At 40.5% G+C, this 24,789-nt stretch overlaps 2 protein-coding genes across 5 annotated transcripts in view; one reads left to right on the forward strand and one right to left on the reverse strand.

Moving 5' to 3' along the window:
• LOC123779594 (uncharacterized) lies at window positions 1–23,825 on the reverse strand. 4 transcript variants are annotated; one of them, XM_045777889.2, is made up of 3 exons: window positions 23,716–23,825; window positions 14,049–14,280; window positions 1–4,886 (listed from the first exon to the last, which is right to left on the reverse strand). In XM_045777889.2, exons 2-3 carry the CDS (start codon window positions 14,146–14,148, stop codon window positions 2,875–2,877), a joined length of 2,112 nt encoding a protein of 703 aa, XP_045633845.2. In that variant the 5' UTR covers window positions 14,149–14,280; window positions 23,716–23,825; the 3' UTR covers window positions 1–2,874. The 4 variants fall into 4 exon arrangements, with proteins under 4 accessions (XP_045633845.2, XP_045633844.2, XP_045633847.2 ...); XM_045777888.2 differs by lacking the exon at window positions 23,716–23,825 and adding an exon at window positions 14,932–15,065; XM_045777891.2 differs by lacking the exon at window positions 23,716–23,825 and adding an exon at window positions 14,854–15,033.
• The window catches only part of ZSCAN30 (zinc finger and SCAN domain containing 30), a 20,687-nt gene continuing 11,011 nt past the window's right edge, over window positions 15,114–24,789 (forward strand). The window contains exons 1-2 of the mRNA XM_045777897.2: window positions 15,114–15,244; window positions 17,112–17,272. The gene's annotated coding sequence lies outside the window, so the exon portion shown is untranslated. The remainder of the gene's footprint in view (window positions 15,245–17,111; window positions 17,273–24,789) is intronic.

Below are 24,789 nucleotides of genomic sequence, written 5' to 3' on the forward strand. Positions count from 1 at the left end.
TTTGTTTAAAGATGTTATTTATTTCAGAGAGAGAGAGAGAGAGCAAGCACAAACATGAGCAGGGGGAGGGTCAGAGGGAGAAGCAGACTCCCCGCTGAGCAGGGAGCCCCATGTAGGACTTGATCCCAGGACCCTAGGATCATGACCTGAGCCAAAGGCAGACGCTTAACCCACTGAGCCACCCAGATGCCCCTAATTATAGTCATTTTAAAGTCCATGTCTGATAACTCCAATATTGGTATCATTTGTGATTATATTTCTAAACATACGTTCTTTCTCTTGGTTGTGGTACCTTTTTTGCAGATTAATTTTTTATTGACATATAATCCACCTGCCATATAATTCACTATTTTAAAGGGTTGAATTCAGTGGTTTTTAGTAAATTCTAAAATATGCAGCCATCACCACTAATTCCAGAACATTTCCAGCACTCCAAAAAGATATCCTATACCCATCAGCAATCAAACAGCCAAACTTTCAAGTGGTTGCACCAATTTTACATCCCCACCAGCAATGCATGAAGGTTTCCATATCCTTCTCAACACTTGTTATTGTCAGACTTTTAGAAATTGTATTTATATTAGTGTTACTTCTGTAACTCATTTCTAAAACCTAATGAGCAAGTGGATTTAGAAAACTGGGGAAAGTGGAGAGTGCAGGACGGCTACCAGTGATTTCTGCATGGCAAGGTGTTTTGCTGTGCAATTCACTGGGATAGGGAATTCAGGAGGAAGATATCATCGTGTGTGTGTGTGTGTTAAGTTCATGACACTAGGTAGAAATGTGTAGTAAGCAGTTGGCTCTTAAAATTGATTATCAGGAGAGAGGGGTAAACTTCAGATATAATTTCATCAGCCTATTTCTTCACTTTTTAAACTCCCCAAAGAACAGATGCTAACTGTACTCCCCCTACTCCCTTCTCAACTACTGTCATGTCAATGCCTTTTAGCTTTTACTTGTGACCCTCATGCTTTTATTTCCAGACTTCCAAAGTAGTTTTTCTTTCTGCTCCTTCCCCTTATAATTCTACTCTTCTGAAGGCAGTAAGATGATCATGCCATTCTTTGGTTCAAAGACCTCAATGGCTTTCCATTACCTTGAGAACAAAATGCAGAAATACGAAAATTAATCCCATCATAACTAGTACTTTTCTATCTCACATGATACTAAATGCCAGAAAGTTGAAGTGCCTGCTTGTTTAGCGTCATAGTCCTTAACAGTCTTTTCTCCTGCTTCATTTTTATTTCTACCTTATTCTTACTCTTTTAAGTACATGTTTTAGTTATTATTTTCAAGAACACTTGAGTGTAAGGGCAGGTACCCTTTCTCTCCCCTTGAGCAGAACTCAGTACTGCCCGACACTGAATGTGTATTGAATGAATGAATGACCAAGCACATCCTCCACATTTCTTACACTTCCTTGCTTCTGTGCCTTTGTTGACTACTCCTTTCCTGCCCTTATGCCTCTAATCCCATCCTTCGAAACTCAAATCCTTCAACTTTTTCTTTCTAAACAGAATTGAACCCTACTTCCTCTGAGCTCTTATAAGCATCTTGTCTACCTTTATGATTGTTCTGAGCCATGTGTTTTCTGTATACATCAGGCTTTATCACATACACTTTGTATATTTTTTTTGTGTATTCTACAAAACCTAAAAAAAAAAAATGCCTTGCACATAGTAAATAACAATAACTGTGTTGAAGTGATGTATTAACTGGATGATTATGAGGAATATTCAAAGTAAAAGATAGTAGTGGAATGTTAACAAATGGTTAATATTAGAAAAACAATGTGAAAATTTTATTTTAAAAAAAGTTTCTATTTTTTAGTTGAAAACTTTGCATATATGTAGCCTATTATCAATATATCAGAAATCAACAATCCAAAGTCTGATAAATGTTGCCACTTGAAAAAAATCAGTAAGTCTTTTTATTTTTTGACAGAATATGCTATACAAATTAGTCACGTGGCCATGACCTTAGCTCTCATTTTTGTTCGATCTATAGATGACACGATAAACATAGTGGTAGAGAAATCTTCACACTCTGACATATGGAATTTTTTAAAAAAAATTCCGTTTCTGTTTAAAAGAATTCATATTTAGGAACTGTGATTAATGGTAAGATTGAAGAAATGATTTCAAACCAGTCTATGGGCTGCATTACTGAAAGCAAAATAGTCCATATTCACCATGACTGTTGCAGGAACCCGAAAACTCATGCTCATTAGGAAAACCAAAACCAGGCCAAAGAAAAAGATTTTTTTTTCCTGAGAAAACGGGGCACTGGAGTTATGTAGTTAATGTTAATACCAGAATAGCATAGCATGTTCACACACAGGGAAGTTAACAACAGATTAACTAATGTGAGCATAACATAGGACCCTCCCGTTGTCAGGAGGCCAGTGGCATGCCGATTATGAGTGAATGCCAATTACGATATGGAAGGGATATACGTTTTCCCTACATTTTCTAAAGCAACTTCTCTGCTATACACTAGAAAATTAGGGCTAAAAGTTTGAGATAATAACACTAACACATTTCCTTCTGAGCTGATTGCACACCCCATCACACTGATCTTTACAATATCTCATAAGGTTCTGCATTAATATTATTAATTTCTTATAATGATAAAACTCTCCCCTGTGGTTTATATTTGAATAAAGGACCAGAGGCTTGCTTTGTTTTCCATTATAGCAGACAGAAATTTCTTTCCATTGTTGCTGACATTCAGTAATATTTTTATTTCTATTGAAGGTTTTCCCAATTACTCACAGGACTCCTCAGAATTTTTCTCAAGTTTAGTAGTGTCTGAACTCTCAGTTAAACTTTCATTGTAGAACTTAATGTTTTCTGTCCAGCATGTGGTTTTATTTTAATGTAGCACAAGAGTTGAGCACTGATTAAAACCTTTTTCATAATCATCAATAGCATTCCTAAGATTTTTTTCTGGTATAGTGTCTCTGGTACAGAACAAAGTCGGTGTATACTCTAAAGGTTCTCCCACATTCATCACACCTAGCCTGTCTTCCCCAGAATGGACAGTCTCACGATTAATAAGATCAGAGAGCTGGCTAAAACTTCTGCTGCCCTGAACACACATGTGGGGTTTCTCCGCAGTGTGGACTCCCCAGTGTTCGGTAAGTTCAGTGCATATGCTGAAGGCTTTCCCACATGCATCACATCTATGTGGCTTTTCACCAGCATGGATTCTTTGATGGTTAATGAGGTCAGAGCGCCGACTAAAGCTTTTGCCACACTGATCACACGAATATGGTTTTTCCCCAGTGTGGATCCTCTGATGTAGGATAAGAGCTGAGCACTGACTAAAGGCCTTTCCACACTCAGGACATTGATATGGTTTTTCCCCAGTGTGGATTCTCTGGTGTTTGATAAGGTCTGAGTTCTGGCTGAAACTTTTGCTGCACTGTGTGCATGGGTATGGTTTTTCTCCAGTGTGAATTCTCTGATGAAGAATAAGGTCAGAACTCTGACTGAAGGCTTTCTCACAATGATCACAATGATAGGGCTTTTCCCCAGAGTGCACTCTCTGATGTTTAGTGAGGTCTGAGCTTTGACTAAAACTTTTATTGCACTGGTTACATGTGTACGGCTTCTCCCCAGTGTGGATTCTTTGATGTTTAACAAGGTCTGAACGACGACTAAAACTTTTAGTACAATCACTACATGGATAGGGTTTCTCTCCAGTGTGGATTCTCTGATGTAGAATAAGATTTGAGCTCTGACTAAAGGTTTTCCCACACTCCTCACATTCATAGGGCTTCTCACCTGTATGAATTCTATGATGTTTAACAAGGTCTGATCTTCGACTGAACATTTTACTGCACTGGCTACATGGGTAAGGTTTCTCTCCAGTGTGAATTCTCTGATGATTCATGAGATCTGAAAGTCTACTGAAGGTTTTGCTACATTGATTACATGGATAGGGTTTCTCTCCAGTGTGAATTCTCTGATGCAGAATAAGGACTGAGCTCTGATTAAAAGCTTTACCACATTCATTACATTTATAGGGTTTCTCTCCAGTGTGGATCCTTCGATGTTTAATAAGGTCTGAGTTCTGACTGAAACTTTTGCTACACTGATTACATGGATATGGTTTCTCCCCAGTGTGAATTCTCTGATGCAGAATAAGATCTGAGCTCTGACTGAAGGCTTTTCCACACACATCACATTTATATGGTTTCTCCCCAGTGTGGATTCTTTGATGTTTTATAACATCAGAACTTTGACTAAAATGTTTGTTACACTGGTTACATGTATAAGGCTTCTCTCCAGTATGGATTCTCTGATGCTTAACCAGGTCTGAGCGCTGGCTAAAGCTTTTACTACAATGACTGCACTGATAGGGTTTTTCTCCTGTATGGATTCTCTGATGGATAATAAGATCAGAACTCTGACTGAAGGCTTTCCCACATTCATCACATTTATAAGGTTTTTCGCCAGTGTGGACTCTTTGATGTTTAATAAGGTCTGAGCTCCGACTGAAACTTTTAATGCACCAAGTACAAGGATAGGGTTTCTCCCCAGTATGAATTCTCTGATGCATAACCAGAGCTGAGCTCACACTAAAGGTCTTTCCACACTTATCACATTCATAGGGTTTCTCCCAATGGGTTCTTCGATGCCTAATAAGGCCTGTACTCCAAGCAAAGCTTTGCCCACATTCATCACAATTATGCTGTCTTCTTTTAAAGAGGTTTTGATCCTTTTCATTTAATTTATCCCCAAATTCACAGATTCCTCTGCATTCCGAATCCTGGAGAATATCATCTCTGGGGTTGCCAGACTCTTCAGGCAATGGTTCAATTTTTGTTGTAATTTCCTCCTCTGAAGTCACCTCTCCAATCTTGGTCTTAGTCTCACCATCTAGAATAATAAAAAATCCAAGTGGAATGTATTCTCCATACCGTAAGAAAGTTTGAGGTGAAACAGATCAGTATTTACCTATAAAATACTGTCGCAATAGGAGAGTGCGCCAAAACACTGAAAATTATCCTTTGAAAGAGCAATTAGGAAGAATCAATAAGTAATGGATCATAATAACCATTTATCAAAGCAGTTTACCAGATACATTCTGTCTATGTTTGTCACAGGAGATCTGGGAACACTGAAACCTAGTCACAGTAATTATGAAAGTTTGACTAAATTAAAGCTAATATACAAGCAATTTATTAACATAAGTAAGGTAAGCAATGTGAAAGAGTACTTGAGGGAGGGGGGAGAAGGAGGGAGAGGAGGAAGAGGCAGTGGCAGCCTGGCTGTCAATGGGAGGACCACCAACTAGGCTGATGAGAGGCTACTATTTGGGGAAAGAAAGAAATATCAATGTCCAGGAATGGTGAGGACAGAATCCTGAATTTTCAAAAATAGGTCTATTTAATCTCCCACCTCTTTTGTCCTGATTATTACAAGAAATGGTTAAGAAAATACGATCCCATTTTAGGAAGAGCCATATTCAGTAACCAGACTTCCTTAGTAAAGTGTGTGAACCGGGAAAAGGTTATGGAGGTGGGATCAGAAATCTCTTCTGAGTTGAGTTTTGAGGAAGCCATTCCAGTGCTTAACAATACCAGATGCCTGTGATGGTAGGGAACATGGGAGCTCCGCTGAAATTCTTGACTATTAGCCCACTGTTAAATGGTGTTTACTACAAAAGGCATACTATAGCCACACTGCAAATGGTCTAGAGAGCTGAATTAATTTCAAGGACAAAAGGAAAAAATCTCATGCCTCCAAGTGGAGGCTTCTTCCCTTTGCCAGAGGCAAGGGCATTGGAAAAAGTAAAGTGTATGGGTAAATCTACATGTGTATTGACTGACTTAAGCAATATGAATGTCTTATGGAGTTTACAATATAAAGAGGATAAAATACATGGCAAAGATAGCACGAGAGGAGGTAGGTAAATAGAACCAAAACATTGTAAGATCTTTGAATTGTCCTAGAAATAATGCATTAAGATAAACTGTAATGAATCAAATGTATATGTTGTAATTTCTTAGGGAGCCTTCTTCAACCAGGGCTCCATAAGGGAATAAAACAAAATCATCTGAATGACCATTTTCTTAATTCTCCCCAAAGATGGTACACAGCTAGTACCACAATAGATGTACAGGAGAAAAATTAATACATTAATTACAATGAATGCCTTAGAACACTGGAGCTTAATTTCTCACAGAATCACATCTGGAAAAGGCTGCTATAAGGTAATGATTAAATAATAAAAAGGTGTATAAAAAATAAGCTAATAGAGACAAAAATGGAAAAACAAAAGAAACTGGTAATTTAAATTAGGGATTAAAGGAGAAAGAAGAAACAAAGATGGGATTAATAAAAACAAATACGAAGATAGTACATTTAAATCCAAGTATCAACCATGTTATATGTAAATTTTTTAAAAAGACTTTATTTATTTATTTGTCAGAGAGAGAGAGAGAGAGGGCACATGGGGGAGTGGCAGGCAGAGGCAGAAGTAGGCTCGCCACTGAACAAGGAGCCCAATGTGGGATTTGATCCCAGGGCCCTGGGATCATGACCTGAGCTGAAGGCAGATACTTAACTGACTGAGCCACCCAGGCGTCTCTGTTATATGTAAATTAACTATTCCTATAAAAAGCAAAAGCTAACATCATACTTAAGGGTTAAACACTGAATGCTTTTCTCCTAGGAACAAGGGAGCAAAACAAGGATGCCCTCTCTTACCACTTCTATTCAACACTATACAACCTCTATTCAGTATTACTAACCAATGCAACAAGACATGAAAAATAAGAGATACAAATAAGAAAAAAGTCAAATTGTCTTCACTTATACACTACACAATCATGTATACAGAAAATTCTAAAGTATCTCAAAGAAGTTACTAGATCTTATACATGAGTTTATTAGAACAATATACAAAACCCAACTGTATTTCAGTATATTAGCCATGAAAAATTAGAGCCTAAAATTAAAAACATTTCTTAATTACACCAAAAATGAAATATTTAAAAACAAATTCAACAAAATATGTGTAATATGTTAATAATGAAAACTACAAAACACTGCTATGAGAAGTTAAAGAAGACCTAATAAACAGAAATATATGCCATCACTTATGGAGAGGAGGATTTAATATTGTTAAGATGGAATTCTTCCCAAACTTCTCTATAGGTTCAATGCAACCCCAATCAAAACCTCAGCAGGCTTTTTCATAGAAATTGACAAACTGATACTAAACTTTATATAGAAAGGCACAGAAGAGTCTAACCAATTTTGGAAAAGAAGAACAAAATTGGAGAAGTTCACTACCAGATTTTAAGCTTTATTATAAGGCCACAGTAATCAAAGCAGTGTGGGATTGCATAAGGACAGGTGTATCTATTAATGGAATAAGACCAAGTCCATAAATAAATCCAAACCTATATGTAAAACTGATTGCTAACAAAGTTGCCAGGACAATCAATGGTGAAAGGACAGTCTTTTTTCAACAAAGTGTTAGAACTCAATATAACAATAACACAAATTAACCCTCTTTCCTTATGCTATACACAAAAATTAACTAGAAATGTAATGTAAACCTAAACATAAAAACAAAACTATAAAACTTCTAGAAGAAAGCAAAACACAGATGACAAAAGCTAATGCACAGAACTGTGAGGAAATAAATTGTTTAAACCACCCAATCTGTGATACTTTGTTACGGCAGCCCTAGCACACAAATGGAGCATGTTTTTGAACTGTATACATTTATGGAATCATATCACATGTATGCTATGATTTGCTTTTTTTTTGCTCAACATCATGTTTGGAAAATTCATCCATATTCATGTGTATAACTGCAGTCTATTCATGTTCACCACTATAGTGTGACATATACCGCAATTTATTTACCCATTCTCCTTCAATGGACAATAACATTTTGTTATTTCAAACAATACTGATATGAACCTGTTGGTACATTTATCTTTATGCATATATCCAAGTGCTTCTTCAGGTTACATAAACTTAGGACCAGAATTGTTGGGTCTTATTGTTGAGTGTAGGAGTTCACACTGCTCTATATGCTAACCAATATTAAGTCTATTCTCTTTTTAACTCACTGCAATCAGGCTTTTATCTCCTTAACTCCATCAAAACTGCACTTATCAGAATCCTTAATAAGCTCTATCTTGACAAATCCAATGGTCAATTCTCAATCTTATTCTGTATTTATCTGATATAGTTGATTACTCTCTTCTTAAAACATTTTTTTTCTTCTGGCTAACTTATCTTTCTCCTATTCTCCGTAAAGCAAAGTGAACTTTTTAAAAAAATATTTTATGTATTCATTTGTGAGAGAGAGAGAGAAAGGAAGGCAGGCAGAGGGAGAAACAGGCTCCCTGTTGAACAAGGAGCCTGGTGCAGGACTTGATCCCAGGACCCTGGAATCATGACCTGGGCCAAAGGCAGAAGCTTAACTGACTGAGCCACCCAGGGATCCCCAGAGTGATCTTTATATGTTATTATCATGCATAAAATGCTTCAGTGGTTTCCTATTACACTGGGAATGAATTCCATGTCCTTACTATGGCTCAGAAGGTTCCATCCAGTCCTTTCTCTTTCTGCTCTCATTTCATTCCACCACAATGGCTATTTCCTGTCTATCCCAGACTGACTCTGTTCCTGCTACATTAAAGGGCCTCTGGCATTTGCTATTCCCTCTGCCTAAAACACTCTTCTCTCAGATAGTTGTATGGCTTATTTTCTCAATTCTCTTATATCTCTAACCAACAGTTACGACTGAGAAAAGCACAATACTTGGTAAGCCCTGCATTTTTGAGACAACAGATACCACAGTCGAATGTGCTGAAAAGACCAATATTAGTAACTTGTAAGGTTGTTATTTTTGAGTGACACTCAAAATTGAAAAAAAGGCTTTGCAGAGGTCCAGGTTGTAATGCAGGCTGTCCTGTCACATGACTTTATTAACCAGGATAACGAATGGTAAGAAGTGTCTGCAGCAGTCAGGGATGCTGTATTAAGACTCTTGCAAGCCTCCAGAAGAGAACTACAGTAGAGTAAGGCCATGCTCTCTTCTGCCAACAATTTTCTAAGTGAAAAACAGACCCTGGCTTGCTCTTGGGCACTAACAGAGACTTAATGCTTGACCACAGAGCACCAAAAGACTATTATAAGCTGACCATTGTGAGCCAGCTATTTGATCCATCAAATCATAAAACTGGACATACAAACCAGCATTCCACTATAAAAGCAAGTATGGAAGACAAATAAACTCCATGTGCTAGTGATGTGGGTTGCCATTAATACCTTTTCCTATTGCTCCACTAATCCCCTCCCCATTAGCCGACGTTCACGGCCTAATGGCAATTTCCTCTTACCAATTAACAGAGGAGAAAAAAGTACAGAATTGATTATAGGTGGGTCTGCTCAGTGTGTGGACACTAGCAGAAAACCAATCTTCTACTTATACCCTGACTCTGAGGTGACCTGAAACATACTGGTAAAGGCAAATCCTCCCAGGAAGCAGAATTTCAGGTATACACCTGGCTGTCCACTGCCATGGAAGGCAACAGAGCCTAAGATACACATCTATATTGATTCATGGATCATGATTAATGGGTTACCTGATTAGTTAGGTACCTCAAAGAACAAGCTTGGAAGACTAGAAATAAGGATTCTAGAAGAAAATGATGAGGACAGACCTCCTAGAATGGGCAAAGAATGAATATATTTATGTCCTGTGTGAATACTCACCAAAGGGAATTCACTGTAAAGAAGCCTCTCAATCAGATGGACATTGTGATACATCTTATGAATGTCAATCAGCCTTTTTACTAATGCTTGCCCAATGGATTCATGTACAAAGTGGTCATGGCAACAGGAATGGAGGAGATGCATGAGCTCAACAATATGTGTGTCTGCTTATCAAGGCTGATATGCCTATCATTACAGCTATGTACCCATATAGCCAACTGCTGGGACCAACACTGAGCCCCTAATACGGTACCATTCTTTGGAGAGGAACTATCCTGCAACTACGGGGCAGACTCATTATACTTGGCCCCTTCTATCATAAAGAGGGCAACCATTTGTTTTTAAAGGACTAAATATATAGTCCAAATACAAATGTGCATTGACCTAAGACAATGCTGTATTTATTACCATGGTAATTCTATACAATAATGCCTCCAAAGGAGTAGTTTTACAGTGAAGAAGTATAGCAATAAGCTCATACACATGTAATTCATGGGTCTTAACACATATCCCATCACCCAGAAGTAAGTGGATTTCAATAATAGTGGAATGATTTACTGAAGGTCCAGTTACAGTACCAGCCAGGAAACAATACCCTAAGTTTGGGGTGCTGTCCTACAAGATGCAACAAATGCCTTAAACCAGAGGACAATAAACAGTGCTATCTTCTCTATGGTCAGAATACATGGTTATAGAAGCCAAAAGTAGAGGAGTAGTAATAATGTCTCTTTTTACTATATAACGAATAATCCACTTATATTATGGATTGTATTATAATTATATTCTTAAAGATTTATTTGAGAGAAAGAGAGACAGTGTGTGCACACATGTGGGCAGAGGGAGAGGGAAAGAATCTCTAGCAGATTTCCCACTGAGCAGGGAGCCTGATGCAGGGCTCGACCCCACGACCCTGAGATCACAACCAGAGCTGATCAAGAGTTGGATGCTTAACTGACTGAGCCACCCAGGTGCCCCTATATTATTTTTAATTCCTATCCCCATAATTTTGGGCTTGGTGGGTTTGGGGTTCTGATTCTCAAAGAAGAAATACTTCTACGATGGAACAAAGTCACGATTTTGTTAAATCTGAAGCTGAGACTGTCTTCTGGACATTTTGGGTTCCTCACGCTGCTGAACCAGCAGGCAGAGAAAAGGTTGCTCTAGTGGCTAGGATGACCGATACCAATTGCTACTGGGGAACTGGCTGCTGCATAATAAGGGCAAGGAACAACGGGTGTAGAACTCAGACGATTCAATGCGGGTGCTTCCTAGTTCTCTCATGTCTAAAGGCCCAGTCAATGGTACACTGAAATAACATGGAAGAGACAAGATCATCAAGGACTCAGATTGTCCAGGAAAAATGGTTTATGTTACTAAACTAGGTAAAGAATTCTACCACTGAGATTCTGGCAGAGGGTAGAGGCAATATGGAATGGGTGATGGAAGAAGATAGTTATGATCATCAGTTTTGGCTTTTGAATAGCCAAACTGTAGGAGTGATTTTAAGTTAATTATACCTTTTCGGCCTTTATCTCACTACCTTATATGAGGAGCACCAGTAGCAGTGAAGTTTTATGTTTCAGGTGGCAGTATAATTTAATTACAAGTCAATCCGCAAAGATATGGTAGCTTAAGATATTGTTTTTCTGCTACACTGGGAACATGATAAACCAAACAAAGGACAAAAGTAAATATTATAGGTTAAAAGGGGTGGACAGTAATGGGATATTCTCCTTTTGCCCCTCTAGCTCTACTGTTCACACTGCTCTGTGCTCCAAGAGGTTGATACTAGCTTATGGACTACAGCACTTGGGATTCTGTGTCCTCTGGCTTGCAATTAGATTTGGCCCAAAGCAGGAAGAGAACTGTGGAGTGACCAACTATCCTGGTTTGTCCAAAACAGATGGGGTTCTTGGGATATAGGACTTTCAGGGCTAAATCCCAGGGAAACCGGGATGAGTTCTTCACTCTACATCCTGACTTCTTGCTGGGCCAGGAGTTGGAAGTAATTGTGTTTCTTTTAGCAAAGGCCAGGGCTCCTACTGGGCAGCTTTACCCTGCAGCTATACTCTCCAGGATCTGGTAGTCAGTCTCTCCCTTTGTAACACTAGGTCTAAAGGTAATAACTGCTTCTTATAATTTTTTTTGGTCCCAAAGCTGTACTCTATCCCTTATTAATTTCTGTAATCCTGCCCATCTTCTTCATGAAATTCTGAATTACCCAATTTGAATGAACCATCTGCTTCCTGCTAGAATCCTGACTGATGTATCCTGGTTTATTTTCTTCATAACGATTAACACTATCTGATACTCTACCATATATTTACTTATTTCCTGTTTCCTGCACCAGAATGTAAGCTCTTTGAGGGCAAAGGCTTATCTGTTCAGTTCACTGCTAAATGCCCAACATTTAATACAGTGCCCAGCACAGAGTAACCCCTCAATAACTAACCATATTATATGGTCAGCAATAATTAATAAGCTATAATCTGATTAATAAACATTCATCAACAATAAGTATTTGTTGAATAGTTGATTATATTATTTGAAGGACACACTAATGTTAGTAGTGACTATCTCTAGATGGTGGAGTTGTAGGTTATTTAAATTCCCTGTTTTGTGTCTTTCTATAATTTATAAATGTACTTCAGTATAATTAGATTACTCTATAGTAAAAAAATGTTCTTTCACACACTCTAAGAGACACAAACACATGCAATATGTATATTAATTTATATAAAGCTGCAAGGAGGCCCAGTTCTGCAGTAATTCTCAGGAAAAATGAGAGCTAGATGCCTTAGAATAAATTCTTAAGGAAAGACAAGTTCTAAATACAGAAGAGAGAAACAAAATAAAATAAAGATACTTCAAAACTATAAAAAGGTAGAAGATCTAGAGTAAAAGAAAATGACAATATAAGGTGAATTTCAGAGGCAAAATAGCAGCAATGGGAGGACCAAAATCAGAAAACAGAAAAATATGATGTGGAAATGAGACCCTGAAGAACACCTGAACAAGGGTAGGATTAAAATTATCTTACTAAGAGTAACAGTGGCTACCATTTATAAAGAATTTACTAACAGCCTGGTCTGTGTGCAGAGCTTAGGTACTGGAATATCATTAGTGCTTGTGGTGTTTGTTATAGTAGTAACGGACCCCACCGAATCCTATCTCCAAATACCTACATCCTTGTGGGACTCTGGAACTGGTCATGTGATTTATTTTGGTCAGTATAACACAAACATAGGTTAGAAAAGTGCTTATGCAACCCAAGGCCTGCCCGCTCTCTGTATGGGAAACTGGCTGCCCTGGGCAAAAGTCTGGGCTAGCTTGCTGCAGGTGGGTGACCCAAGCCATAACCACACTAACAGCCAGACATATATGACTGATACTCAGACCCTGGCCCTAGTTGAGCCCCTAGATGACTGCATGAGTGATCCCAGACAAAACCAGGAGAAAAAACTGCCAGCAGAACCCAGCCCAAGTTGAGGACTTACAGAACCGTAAGAAAATAACATGGTTTAAAAATGTCTGACGTTGGGGCACCTGGGTGGCTCAGTTGGTTAAGTGTCTGCCTTTGGCTCAGGTCATGATTCCGGGGTCCTGGGATCCAGTCCCACAATGGGCTCCTTGCTTGGCAGGGAGCCTGCTTCTCCCTCTCCTCCCCGCTCATGCTCTCTCTTGCTACCTCTGTCTCTCTCTCTCTCAAATAAATAAATAAAATCTTTAAAAAAAATGTCTGATGTTTTAGGTCACTAAATTTTGAGGTCCTTTATTATGGAGTAATAGTGACAATCCTCAAAATAACCCCCAAGGTATTAGTTATTATATATTTATAAAATGAAGAAACAGAATCATTAAAAAAAAAGAAACACCAAAAAAACCCCACAAGTAATTTATTTGAAGCTAGTACATGACAAAGGTAGTATTTGAAATCAGGGTGTCAGACTCCAAAACTTTTAACTACGCCCCTACAATACTTGAAAAGAGATGACTTGAAAAGATGTTGAAGGTAAAATATCAAACACTGACCGACTGGTGATAAGGTGATGATAATGGGAAAAATGGATAACTGGGGACTTAAGGAGAGGAGGGAACTCCATGAGAATTTGATTGCCAGAATTCACAATAAAGCTATGTGACTGTGCTTGCAGCGTTCAAGCGATGGTACTGCCTAACATAGTGAGGGTAGGCAACGAAGAATACCAATAGCACTGAAGACACTAACATAGTACCAGTAACAACACTCCCCACCACCTGAACCCCCTAAGAAAGATATAATACACTGTTTCTCACCTGACAGAAGGTGGTGTTCTTGAGATTCATAACTGAAGTGGGTCTCCATGGCCTGTAACTGGACACTTGGCACCTCGGGGAGCAACTGGAGAATTACCATTTCCTTAGTAAGCTTTTCTTGTCCACATAGGAGTCAGAAACCTGGAGGCAACGAGGCACCACTGGGCTTGGAAAGGAATCATTGTGGAGACTGGAGACTGAATTTCTGAGACTAGACCACCAGAAACATCCTCTAGATATAAAAGAAGTGAAGGAGAAAACAAAATCTCATTTAATTTCCAAGTGGTTTTCTTCCAGGATTTATTAAGCTTCCTCCCTCGTGATGAGGATCACAGATAAACCCTTTTGGACATATATTCTCCATTTCAAGGCCAGAGACCTTCAAACATAATTGGGGGTGAATGCTACTGAAATAAGGACGTAACTGGAAAGATACGGCACGAGAGGGCATTATAAAATTTTGTTTCAGCGGTTAACGCTGTATTCGCTGCCTTTACTGTACCAAACCGACACTACCGGTCACCATCATTACCTTTCTTTCCCTCCTTCCCTTCTTCCAGCACTCGCACATTCAGGCTGCTCTTTCCCGGCACGCTCTGCTGATCTGCGTGGATGCATCCCCCTTCCTGATTCCACATGCCCCCAAAGTTTTTGGTGTTCATTCAGTTGAACCCAAGGCCGCGCAGGCTCTGACCGGGTACCCAAAGCACACGAGGCCAAGGACCCACCGTGCCCAGGCGCAGCGCCTGGGGGCGACCCGGGCGGCCGGGACTCTCCGTGGACTCAAGAAACCCCACGGAGTTACCTGACGGCGCCGCAAGGCAGCTCAGGAGGCGAGATCACCCGAGTACCCGGGGCTCCCGTGACCTGACATCACCCATACCTCGACGTGTCCTCTAGGTCGCTGTCAAGCCTCACACGCTGCGAAACCGCCATCGCCGCGTCCGCTCTAGCCAGCTGGGAGGATTGCTCAGCTCTATGGCGCGGGGGGAGCCCGCACGGGCGCAGGCGCGAGGGGGCGGTGGCGGAGGGTTGGGGGAGGGTTGCGGAGATTCAACCCCTGAACCTCCGCGTAGCTGACGCAGCCCAGCTGGAGCGAGCGACCTGGTCAGCCAGCGACAGGTCCCTTGCTGCCCTACCTGCCGGTTCTTGACATGAATGTCGAAGCATCTTTCGGGAAAGCTCTCTGGGACAGGGTAGGTTTTCTGACTACATAATGAGTTCTTCCTTATTATCTCTCTCTTTTTAAATCCCCCCTCCACCTCCTCCTCTTATTCGCTGGTGTGCTTCCATTCTAACTTTCTTCCTGTCCTCTCTGGTTTTTTCACCCAGAATAGTGGTGTGCCTCCAAATCACCTGGACGCCTTGTTAAAATACTTTTTACCGGGCCCCACCCCTAGAGTTTACCGCGCAGTGGGTCTGGGGCGGGAGCTCAGGTTCACAGGTACTGCTGCTGTTGGTTCTGGGACCACACTTTTGAGAACCATTGCCCTACAAATAAGTAATGCTCAGCAATTAATTCCTGAGTTGCCCGGAAGCTGGATTTTGATGTACTTTGCCATCAAGGAAGGCCAGAGGGGTCCGTTTCTAAACAGCTTGCTTAAGAGGAAATTTTAAAAAATATATGTGGAGACAAATGAAAATGAAAACACAACAGCCCAAACATCTTTGGGATGCAGCAAAAGCTGTTCTAAGAGGGAGGTTTATAGCAATACCAGGATACTTCAAGAAGCAAGAAAAATCTCAAACCAACCAAAACTTAAGCTAAAGGAGCTAAAAAAGAAGAACAAACAAAACTCAAAACCAGTAGAAGGAAGGAGATTAATAAAGACAAGATCAGAAATAAAAAAATAGAAACTAAACAATTTGCTTGCCAGTACAATCCTCATTGTAGCTAAAGGATCAGGGTGAGAAGAAGGACCTGAAATCTGGGGGAGCAGGGCGCACATTGGGGTAGGAAAAGATATTGTTGTGTCCTTGGAAATATCTTGGCAAGTATGGGGGGAGTTAGGAGAAGGATTGAGACATATGAGATGCTGGGAAGAGGTTACAGGTTTGAAAAAGTGGTGGCTGGCTGAAATGATGGTTGAGGTAGAAGCAGAGGGCTTTCTGTCCCAGCCCAAGACCCTCTTCTGATGTATAGAATCTTAGGAATGTATGAATAAGACTCCGATATCCCTGTAAATAACTTTTTTGGGTCCAGCCTCCCCAGGATGGAGTGGAGATACTTTAGAACAAAAACAAAAACAAAACAGCTTCACTGTGATATAACAGACATACAATAATCAGCAAATATTTAGAGTATATAATTTGATAAGTTTCATCATGTGTATACAGTTGTGAAACCATCACCAGAATCAAAATAATGAACACATCCAGCCAGCTCAGAAGTTTTCTTCTACCCTTTGTATCTCCTCCCTCTCTTCCCACAGCTCCCAACCACTATTCTGCTTTGTGTTACTATAGATTAGTTTGCATGCTTTAGAGATTTATTTAAGTCGAATCATACAGAATGCATTCTTTTTTTTTGGTCAGACTTCTTTCACTGAGCATTATTATTTTGAGATTTATCTATATCACTGTTGTGTATCAGTAGTCCATTGCTTTTTCTGCCAAATAATATTCCATTAGCTATACATGTGTCACAATTTGTTTATCCACTCACAAATTGAGGGGAATTTGGGTTATTTCCAGTTTTTTACTAGTACAAATAAAGCTGCTATGAACATGACTGTCCAAGACTTTATATGGACATGTACTTTTTTCTCTTTCGTGGTAGTTGTAGGTCTAACATTTTGAGAAACTGCTGGCTGCACTGTTTGTCAGAGTGGCTGAACCATTTTGCATTCCCAGCAGCAGTATATGAGAACACCATCGTTGATGTACTACTTTAAACAGGTGTTCAGTAAAAGAGAAGAAGAAATTTAACCAAAGATCAATTCTTAAGTACAAAGGTGAGGGTTTTGTTAACTTTTTACCTGGAAGTGATGATGTGAATATAGTTTTCTGAGTGTTTAACCGAGGAAACCAAATTGTTTTTTTTTTTTTTTTTTTTTTTTTCAGATTGTGCCAGATTTGTTGCTTTGTGGAGTCTTACCAAAGATGTTACATTCTGAGGCTGAGAAGCCAGCTTGGGATCTAACGGGTTGATCAATCGCTTGAAACAACCCCAGACCCAACTGTGGTCCACACCAGCTGACACTAAAGAAGTTCCTCTCAGTAAGGTAAAAGGAGTTCAAAGGTTTCCAGAGAGATCAGGAGTGGTAATACAGGCCTGGGAAAGTATATGAGAGTCTCAAGAATGAAACTGATAGGTCACCCACCAATATTCTACCTGATTTCCATTTCCTATTCCATTTCCTCTTGGGGGAAATTAGGCCAAACTAACATATGTCTGATTTAGGCACAGATTCTAGAGCAGTGGTTCTTTCTTTTTTTTTTTTTCCCTTAAATATTTTATTTATTTACTCGAGAGAGAGAGAGCACAAGCAGGGAGAGTGGCAGGCAGAGGGAGAAGCAGGCTCCCCACTGAGCAGGGAGCCCCATGTGGGGCTTGATCCCAGGACCCCAGGATCATGACCTGAGCCGAAGGCAGACTCTTAACCAACTGAGCCACCCAGGTGCCCCTAGAGCAGTGGTTCTTTATCTTTTTTTGGATAATATAACTATTTTGAGAATATGATACAAACTACAGTCCTCTTCCTCAGAAAGTTGGATATAAAGACTTTCATGTGAACTTTTGCTTATCATATATTATATTGTATTCAAAATTAATTTCCTTTCATAGTTAGACTATATAATCAGTCTTGACAAAGAATGAATTTCAATCTAGAGATCAATCCCCAGGTCCAGGTGAAAAAGGGAAATAAATCCAAACTGTGAAGCTAGATGTAAAATTTAACATTCCTTTGGATAAAATAAATATTAACAAGTAGGCTGCTGCTGTTTGATTTTTGAATGGTACATCTAAATTACAGACGATCCAGCATCTTTGAAATATTAATATGCATGTCCACTTGACTGTGACTTTTTAAAAACAGAATAGGTGCTGGGGCGCCTGGGTGGCTCAGTTCATTAAGCTGCTGCCTTTGGCTCAGGTCATGATCCTGGAGTCCTGGGATCTGCCCTTACCACCGCTTCTGTTTTTTTTCTCTCTCAAATAAATAAATAAAATCTTAAAAAAAAAAAAGAACAAGTGCTGAAAACTGAGATTCAGAAAGCAAAATAATGGCCAATATTATCAGTTTCTAAGGTTCACTTTGACAGAGATGAAGAGGCTTGTATTCAAAGCACCCAAATTCCCGAAGACCTCTAGAGTTGAATTCAAATCAGATCATTTCTTTTATTTTCAATTAGTGAGGTCATTGGCATCAGTTTGAAAAGTCTTCAACTTCAAAACCAAGTCACAGCAGTTTAAACAACTCTTAGTCTGTACTTAACACATTGTTGTGGGTTGAATTGTGTTCCTCCCAAAAGATATGTTCAAGTCCTAACCTGTGGTACCTGTAAGTGTGACTTTATTTGGAAATAGGATCTTTGCAGATGTAATCATGTTAAGATGAAATTATACCAGATTAAGGTGGGCCCTAACCCAACAACTGGTGTCTTTATAAGAAGAGGTAAATTCAGACACAAAGGAGACTCAAAGAGAGGAGAGGACACCATGTGAATGTGGAGGTAGTCATTAAAGTGATACATTTAGAAGGCAAAGAACACCAAGGATTGCCAGCAGTTACCGGAAGTTAGGAGACAGGCATGAACCTCAGGGCCTTCAGAAAGAGCATAGTTCTGCCAGCACCTTGATTTTGGATTTGTAACCTCCAAACTGTGAGAGAATACATGTCTGTTGTATTAAGCCACTCTGTGGTACCAGAAGTAAGGTGCTGTTTTAACAAATACCTAAAATTGCTGATGTGGCTTTGGAGTTGAGTAATGAGTAGAATTTGGAAGGGTTTTGAGGTTCATGATAGAAAATACCTAGGTTGCCTTGAAGAGGTTGTTGGTAGAAATATGGATGTTAAAGGTGACTCTGGCAAGGGCTTGGAAGAAAGTGAAATGGATAGTAGAGAATTTTTCTGTCATCTTAAAGAATATATATATTATCATGAACAGAATTTTGCTAGAATTTTGCATTAAATATACCGGTGTGGTATCAGACAGAAATGAAGAAAACATTATTGGAAGCTGGAGAAAAGGTGATACTTGTTGTAAAGTAGCAAAAAGTTGGCTGAATCATGTTCTGCTGTTGGGTGGAAAATAGAACTTGTAAGTGATGAACTTGGATATTTAGCTGAGGAGCTTTCCAAGCAAAGTTTGAAAAATGTGGTCTGGTTTTTCCTTGCTGATTATAGTAGAATGTGAGAGGAAAGAGATAAATTGAGGAAGGAATGATGAAGCAAAAAGGAATCAGTACTTGATGATTTGGAAAATTTCTTAGGCTATCCTTGCACTGCAGACAAGGCCATGAATGTAGATGGACAACCTTTTGGTGAAGAGATTGGGTGTGTGATTCATTCATCCAACCAACTATCTCAACAGAAACCAGAAATAGAAATGGGGTGGTCCCCTGCATATAATTGTGTGTATCCCCTTGAGAGCCACAGACAACCAACATGGTTCTTGAGAATGTTGTATCACCAGAAACACTGCCAGCATGGACTGAATTGGACAGATACAGGACAAAATGAAGGAAGCTTGCTAGATTTCTGGGAATCTGCATGCAGGAAATGGGGTGCCCAGTAGGCAGGTCCACTTCTGAGGGCTGAGAGACCAGGGCCACCTTAGCTGAGAGGGGCTGATGGAGCTTCCGTTGGCCCAAGGGACATATTGAGCCATAGAGTAATTTGGGAATTCCACAAATATTTGGAAGTTAAACAGCCTATATCTGAATAACCTATGGTTCAAAGAAGAAATCACAAAGGAAATTAAAATATATTTTAAACTGAATGAAAATGAAATGCAACATATACAATTTTATGGGATGCAACCAAAGCAGTGCTTAGAGGAAAATTTATAGCTTTAAAAATGCCTATATTAGAAAAGAAAATCTTTTATCAATAACCTAAGTTTCCACCTTAAGAAGCCTGAAAATGGGCAGCAGACTTAAAAACAAAAAAGCAGAAGGAAAGGAGTAATAATGATTAGAGTAGTAATTAATGAAATAGAAAACAGAAAAACAAATAAATATCACTGAAATGAAAATTTTGTTCTTTGAAAATATGAACAAAAACCGACAAACCTTTAATAGACTGACCAAGAAAAAAAGAGATTAACAAAAGCAGAGATGAGGGGACATCACTACCAACTCTATAATAATTTAAAAGAATATAAGGGAATATATGAATAACTTCATGCCAACATACACAACGTAAGTGTCATGGACAAATTATTTGAAATATACAGATTACTAAAAGTGACTGTGGGATGCCTGGGTGTCTCAGTCGGTTAACCGTTTGCCTTTGGCTCAGGTCATGATCCCAGGGTCCTGGGATTGAGTCCTGCATTGGGCTCCTTCCTCAGTGGGGAGCCTGCTTCTCCCTCTGCCTGCTGCTTCCCCTGCTTGTGCTCTCTGTCCCTGACAAATAAATAAATAAATAAATAAATAAATAAATAAATAAAATCTTTAAAAAAAATAAAAGTGACTGAAAAAGAAATAGAAAATGTGAATAAATGTATGAAAAGTAAAGAAGTTGAATTAGTAATGAAAAAAAAATTTTTTTTTTAAGATTTTATTTATTTATTTGACAGAGACAGCCAGCTAGAGAGGGAACACAAGCAGGGGGAGTGGGAGAGGAAGAAGCAGGCTCCCAGCAGAGGAGCCTGATGTGGGGCTCGATCCCATAACGCCGGGATCACGCCCTGAGCCGAAGGCAGACGCTTAACAACTGCACCACCCAGGCGCCCCAGTAATGAAAAATTTTCTAACATAGAAAAGCACAGGCCCAAATGGCTTCACTAATAAATTCTTTTGAACAATTAAAGGATACCAGTCTTTCACAATCTTTCCCAGAAAATAGAAGGGCCAGTAATTACTTTGATACCAAAGCAGACAAAGACATCACAGGAAAAGAAAACTACAGACCAATATCTCTAACAATATAGATACAAAGTCCTCAATAAAATATTAGCAAATTAATTAATATAGGGGCGCCTGGGTGGCTCAGTCAGTTAAGCATCTGCTTTTGGCTCAGGTTAGGATCCCAGGGTCCTGGGATCACGTCCTGAGTCAGGCTCCCTACTCAGTGGGGAGCCTGCTTCTCCCTTTCACTTTGCCCCTCCCCCCTGCTTGTGCACAAGCTTGCTCTCTTTCTCTCAAATAGATAAAATCTTTAAAAAAATTAACTTCATTGATATATAGAAAAAGTATTATATACCACAACTCAATGGAATTTATCCTAGTCAGTTGGTTTAATATCCAAAAATAAATTAATGGGGTTAGAAATTTAAATATCTGTTTCAATAATGTTTATAATAACAGAATGAATGAATATTGGTATAATCGTACAATGTAACATTATTAGAAATGATCATGTACAGTGTACATTTACACAAAACAGTATGAACAGATTTCACAATGTTGAATTCAGCCTGACTTAAAAGGGTACATATTGAATTCCATTTATATACAGTACAAAAAGAGGCAAGACCAACCTATCATGTTCAAAGGCCACTGTAGTGGCTATCTTTCAGGCTAGAGGAGGGTGGTGACTTGAAGAGAGCACAAGGGGGCTTCTGAAGACAGATAATGTTCTGTTTCTTCATCTGAAGAACAGTAGTAACATGAATATGTTCAGTTTGTGAAAACTCAAAAAATAGTATGTGCATTTACTTACTTGTAAAATCAGCATTACTAACCAATACTGTTTGGCTGTTCTGCATTCACAGCATCAAAACAGACCAAAATGCACCATTTTTTATTAGAATGCTTCATTTTATTTTCTGAGACAGCTTCACCTACCTATCCTGTCTCATTTTTTCCCCATCAGCTATGTATTCCTCTTTTCGTCTATCTTAAATTTTTCTTCCTACTCACATTTTACCCTTTTTTTCCCCCTACAAATATAATTAGGTGTCTGGTATCTTTAAAAAACAAACACCTTTCAATCCTGTTGCCTAGTCCAACCAAGTGTCCGTTTTTTCCTTCTTGCACGATCACATTTCTCAGAAGGAATTATCGTGTTTTCAATGTCTTATCTTACACTTCTTAACCCCTGGCAAGTACATTCCACAGGTAACATCTCTCAAGCCCTTCGTCTACCACTCCCCTAAATCCCAGATCACCTTAGCTCTCGTCTCCTTCAGTTCTCTGCCCCGTCCGTTGGTCACCTATTCTCTCTCCTGAAACACTCTCTTGGCTTTTATGATTGAACTGTCTGGGCTTTCCTCCTCCTCCAAGAAGCTTCTCTTTTCTATCTGTTCTTGCTCTTCCTGTCCCCAGACATTGGTATTTTATAATTTCCTGTTTATTTTCCGTAAGATCTCCCTTGGCAATGTCATGCCCTTCTCCATCTTCAATCATATTTTCAGATACTACCAAATCCTGCTAAGTTCACGTTTCTAAATGCCTGTCCTCTTTTTCTTATCTGTTTTGCCCTTTAATGCCCTCTACACAGTATGTCAGATACCGCCCCGAAGTACAATTCTTGCCATGTCACATGTAAGTGGCCTGCACTGATTACTAAAGGCATTTATAATTCCCGAGCCTGTCATTCGAAACTCTCCAAACCCGACCCCACCGCATCCCTGTCTAGGTTCCAGCCAGCCAAGATGCTGGGCTAATTCCCCAGCATGCCCTGAACTTCCCACTGGGGTGCTCTCCCTCAGGACACTCCTCTAAGTCAACATTTTCGTGGTTGGGCAAGACTCAGCTTGAGTAGCGCCTTCTACGAGAGAAAATTATTGTGACTCTGCCCTGCTTGATCTCGGCCCTCCATGCTCTTGCCCACGACGGCAGGGTCGATCCTCCGCCTTGCACCCTCTCCAAGCCTCGTCTGGGCCCTTCCCTTCAACCTCCACGCACTCCTCCCCGTTAGCTTCTAGAACTGTCACTGAAAACGGCGTGTTTGTGGTGTACGAATGTGGTCTTGTCCTTCTCTTCCCCAAATTCACAGAGGGAGGGTTCTATTTTTATCTCCTTGGAGTTAGACCAGGCGCGCGCTCTCTCTCTGTATATTTCTTTTTTTCCTCCTTCTGTCGCCTGTCAACCATTTTGAATCGGGGCAGTTCCCACCAGATTCCACCCGGGCACACACTCCCCCCAGCCTCGCACCCCTCCTCCCAGGCCTCCGCGCCCCGCTCCTGCCACAGAGCTGCAGTCCTCCGGGCTTCCTAGAGGGGCGCGCGCGCCCGCAGTTCCGGCGCGCGCGGCCCGAGGCCGTTCTGCTCGCTCCCTAGGGTCGGTGCGGCGGCCAGCCGAGCGAAGGGTGAGTGAGGTGGTCCGGCAGCGCGGCCCCGGGTGCTTCCCAAACCGCCCCCGTCCGGCCTCAGCCCTCCCCGCCGCTTTGCGTCAGCCTGCCCCTGCCACAGGCAGAGCCTGCTACCAGGTGGCCGCCCCTCCTCGACGCTTCCGCCCGCCCGCCCATGCGTCAGTCGGTCCATTTCTTCATGCGTTTGTCTGTTTGCCTGCTCATCCACCGCCCTAGCGTCCTTTTACTTCGCAAGCACTTACCCGGCGCCTGCTGTGTGCCAGGCCGCAGGCCGAGGAGTCGGAGATAAACTGAGGCAGACTTTCCTCCCACTTCTCATGTGGGCGGAGCTTGCTCCTGAGTCAGGTCTCGGCTGTCCGTCTTGACTTCCCCAGTCTAGGTTCGACCCTCATAGCTCATTCTCCTTTCCCCTTTGTAGTTCTTCTCACGACCAAGTTAGGTAATTATGTGTCCTTTCTATTTAACGACTGCCTCCCTACTAAATTTTTGGTTCTGTAATGGCAAAGACACTGCCTTTGTTTGTAATTCTTTGCTCAGTGCCTAGCGCAGTGCCTGCACAAAGTAGGCATTCCGTAAGTATTGTTAAAGAAATGTGTGGAAAAACACAGGACCTCCTTGAAAGTGCCATTGGTAGGTGGGGAAGGCAGTTCAGCACAGTACATATCTAAGAGCATGGACTCTGGAGTCAGACCATTTGGTTTGAGAACAGTCCAGACTACATCACTTCCAAACCATGGGACCTGAGACAAATTATTAACTTCTCAGTTTCTGTTCAGGAGAACCGTAGAACCTAGATCATAAAGTGTTGTGAAGATGAAATGAACAGGTAGATGGTGCTTGATTGTACAATAAAAGCTCAATTAGAGTTTTCTGTTACAATCAAGGAAGAAAACAATGCAAATACATTGTAATAACAGCCATACTGCAGCAAGCAGTTTTGTCCAAAAGTGCCCTGGAGGTTCTTGGGTTGGTTGGACTAAGAGCTAGCTGGGACCAGGCTCTCACCTCCCAGAGGGAAGGGCCATATCTAAGCTCAGGGCTTCCAGCCCTCCACATGGGTTCCCTGGACAACTCTGAAACACTGACACTTAATAAACACAATTCTGGTTCCAAGCAGTCGACCTCTGTCCCCCACTGACAAGGCTGCTTTCTCAAATTTACACTATAAGAAGGCAGAAGGAGCTCTTCCCTGAAGCAGCAGCACCTCTCTCCAGAATTCCCTTTTGTGGAATGATGGAAGAATCGAAGGCCCTGTGTTCATTTTACTGACCCCTAGCTGGTAAGTTTCCCCAATAAAGCCTATTCCATAACCCATG

Source organism: Ursus americanus, chromosome 19 (assembly GCF_024610735.1).
Source record: "Ursus americanus isolate L20-20 chromosome 19, mUrsAme1.1.p, whole genome shotgun sequence".
Taxonomy (NCBI): Eukaryota; Metazoa; Chordata; class Mammalia; order Carnivora; family Ursidae; genus Ursus; species Ursus americanus.

What these genes read in the sequence shown, in the direction of transcription:
- LOC123779594 (XM_045777889.2), bottom strand. Translation starts at nt 14,148, where the DNA reads ATGGTAATTCTCCAGTTGCTCCCCGAGGTGCCAAGTGTCCAGTTACAG. An exon ending in AGAACACCACCTTCTGTCAG is followed by an intron (nt 4,887 to 14,048) that starts GTGAGAAACAGT and finishes TTATTATTCTAG; the next exon opens with ATGGTGAGACTAAGACCAAG.